The sequence below is a fragment of the Sinocyclocheilus grahami genome, unplaced genomic scaffold, assembly GCF_001515645.1.
Source record: "Sinocyclocheilus grahami isolate Dianchi unplaced genomic scaffold, SAMN03320097.WGS_v1.1 scaffold828.1, whole genome shotgun sequence".
NCBI lineage: Eukaryota > Metazoa > Chordata > Actinopteri > Cypriniformes > Cyprinidae > Sinocyclocheilus > Sinocyclocheilus grahami.
Genome location: NW_015506007.1, coordinates 921,054 through 923,054, shown reverse-complemented (window position 1 = coordinate 923,054; position 2,001 = coordinate 921,054). Strand labels below are relative to the sequence as shown.

At 33.7% G+C, this 2,001-nt stretch overlaps 1 protein-coding gene across 1 annotated transcript in view; it reads right to left on the bottom strand.

Annotated features, from left to right (window-relative positions):
* Positions 1-816: 816 nt before the first annotated feature.
* Positions 817-2,001, bottom strand: part of LOC107562551 (integrin alpha-2-like) — a 10,359-nt gene continuing 9,174 nt past the window's right edge. The window contains exons 13-17 of the mRNA XM_016247188.1: positions 1,706-1,836; positions 1,463-1,626; positions 1,230-1,378; positions 992-1,102; positions 817-903 (exon numbers count right to left, since the gene is read on the bottom strand). Coding sequence (XP_016102674.1) covers positions 817-903; positions 992-1,102; positions 1,230-1,378; positions 1,463-1,626; positions 1,706-1,836 — 642 coding nt within the window. The remainder of the gene's footprint in view (positions 904-991; positions 1,103-1,229; positions 1,379-1,462; positions 1,627-1,705; positions 1,837-2,001) is intronic.

The window sequence follows — 2,001 nt, the reverse complement described above, 5'->3', positions numbered from 1 at the left end:
GCAACATCTTATTTACATATCGACCAACGCAATCTACCAAGCGCAACGTAAATTAGCGTAAGGATATGTTCGGATTGGGATAATGTGTTCTTCTGGCATTCCAAACAAATTAATTTATATGTGTGGAAAAAATCCTAACGTTAAAAATGTGCAAACGTTAGTATATCGGTGCATGATTCATTTGAATACTCTCCTCCCATACATTTTGCGTCTGAAAGGGTAAATCCTGACAGTATACTATTTTAACACCAAAAGATGCTAGTAAATCTGGCCCTTTATTTTAAAATTATTAGATTTAGTTTTTTATTTTTAAATTATTCATTTATTTTACATTTTAAGTAATTACGGTATTACAAGGAAATTACTGAATAATCTCCTTGGTCTGGCCTTCATACAAAGTTGAATAGACGGCTCTTATGATATTTTAGTATTACTTACTGTATATACTATCACAGCATTTATTGTTATATTTCTAGGTTTTATATTTTTTTATTTATATTTCCAGTTTTAATTTTAGTTTAAGTTTTAGTTTTGAAATTTTGAAATTTTGAAATTTTTATTAGATTTTCCTTTATACATATATATATATATATATATATATGTGTGTGTGTGTGTATATATATATATAGTTTTAATCTATTTTTGTTTGAGTAATTTTAGTACTTCAACTTTATCTTATTTATTTCAGTTAGTTGGCAAGGCAACATTTGAATTTTTTTATTTGTTTTCAAGTTTAAATTTTCATCTTTAATTTTCCATTCTTAGTAGTTTTACCATTTTACATTTTACTTTCATTGTGTGTGTTTTTGTGTAAGGTTACCTAGATACATTAACAGCTTTCACAGTCAGCTTCAGGTCACAAGAGCATTTGTCATCAGAGCCACAGTCTTTTACAAAAGGGATCTGAGCAAACAGGAATACATTTGAGACAGTTTAAAACTTTGAAACAATTGAAACTGATGCCCTTAATTATATTCAGAGGGAAACTTACAAAAAATTCCCACGCTTTGGGCTGAAATGCATCCAGGGCAGGGCCCGTGTCTGGATTCTGTGGACTGATGTCGACTCGCAAAGCAACTGGACTCACAAAATCAGGAGTCTCCTGTTAAACAATAAAAGCAACGATGTAAAATGATCATTCAAGCACTTTGAAATGAAATGAAGCTAGCGTACAGAGATTATTGTTATTCTGAACAGCGTGAGGCTTGTGGTAAGTGGCAAAAACTCACCTGCACATAGACATTATGATCAACACAGCTTTCTTTGTCAGAGACGCTGACAGATGTCTGGATAAGACGCTCTGAGTTGTCAAACTGGGCTCTTGAAGTGGCTCTAGATGACTGCAGGTCAGCGTCAAGAGTCAGGTTGTACTTGATGTCTAAACAAAAGTGTATTTCCATTCACTTTCATGGAGATTTTTGGAGAATATATGAGATACAAAACACATGAGAGACAACCTTACCTACTTTACCCGCTAATACTGTGGGTCTGAATTTTGATCTGAAACAGACTTTGGCACTAACACACGACACCATCCTTCCTCCAAACATGCAAGGTTTACTCAGAATGCTGATCTTCTCAGGGCTGAAGGAGACCGTTGCTGTGACAGCTGCAACTCCCCTTGACCTGAGATCACAAATACTGGATGAGCATCACGGTTTCATTATGATTTTATAGATCTTAAACAACTAGACCGAGACCTCACCAGAGCTGCACTGCCTTCCCAGCCGCTCCGACTGAAATATCAGGGATTGAGTCACCGTTCATATCACCACGACTATCTAAAGAGCGTCCAAAGAAACGAAGTGCTGGGCCCAGTTTGGATCCAAGTATTTTCTGCAGAAAATAACAAGAGAGACAACAAAATAAGAAGACTTGTTTTAGTATGAAGGGAAATAACAAAGAAGACAAAAAGTGAATATTTTAATGTATATATATATATATATATATATATATATATATATATATATATATATATATATATATTTGACAAATAATAAA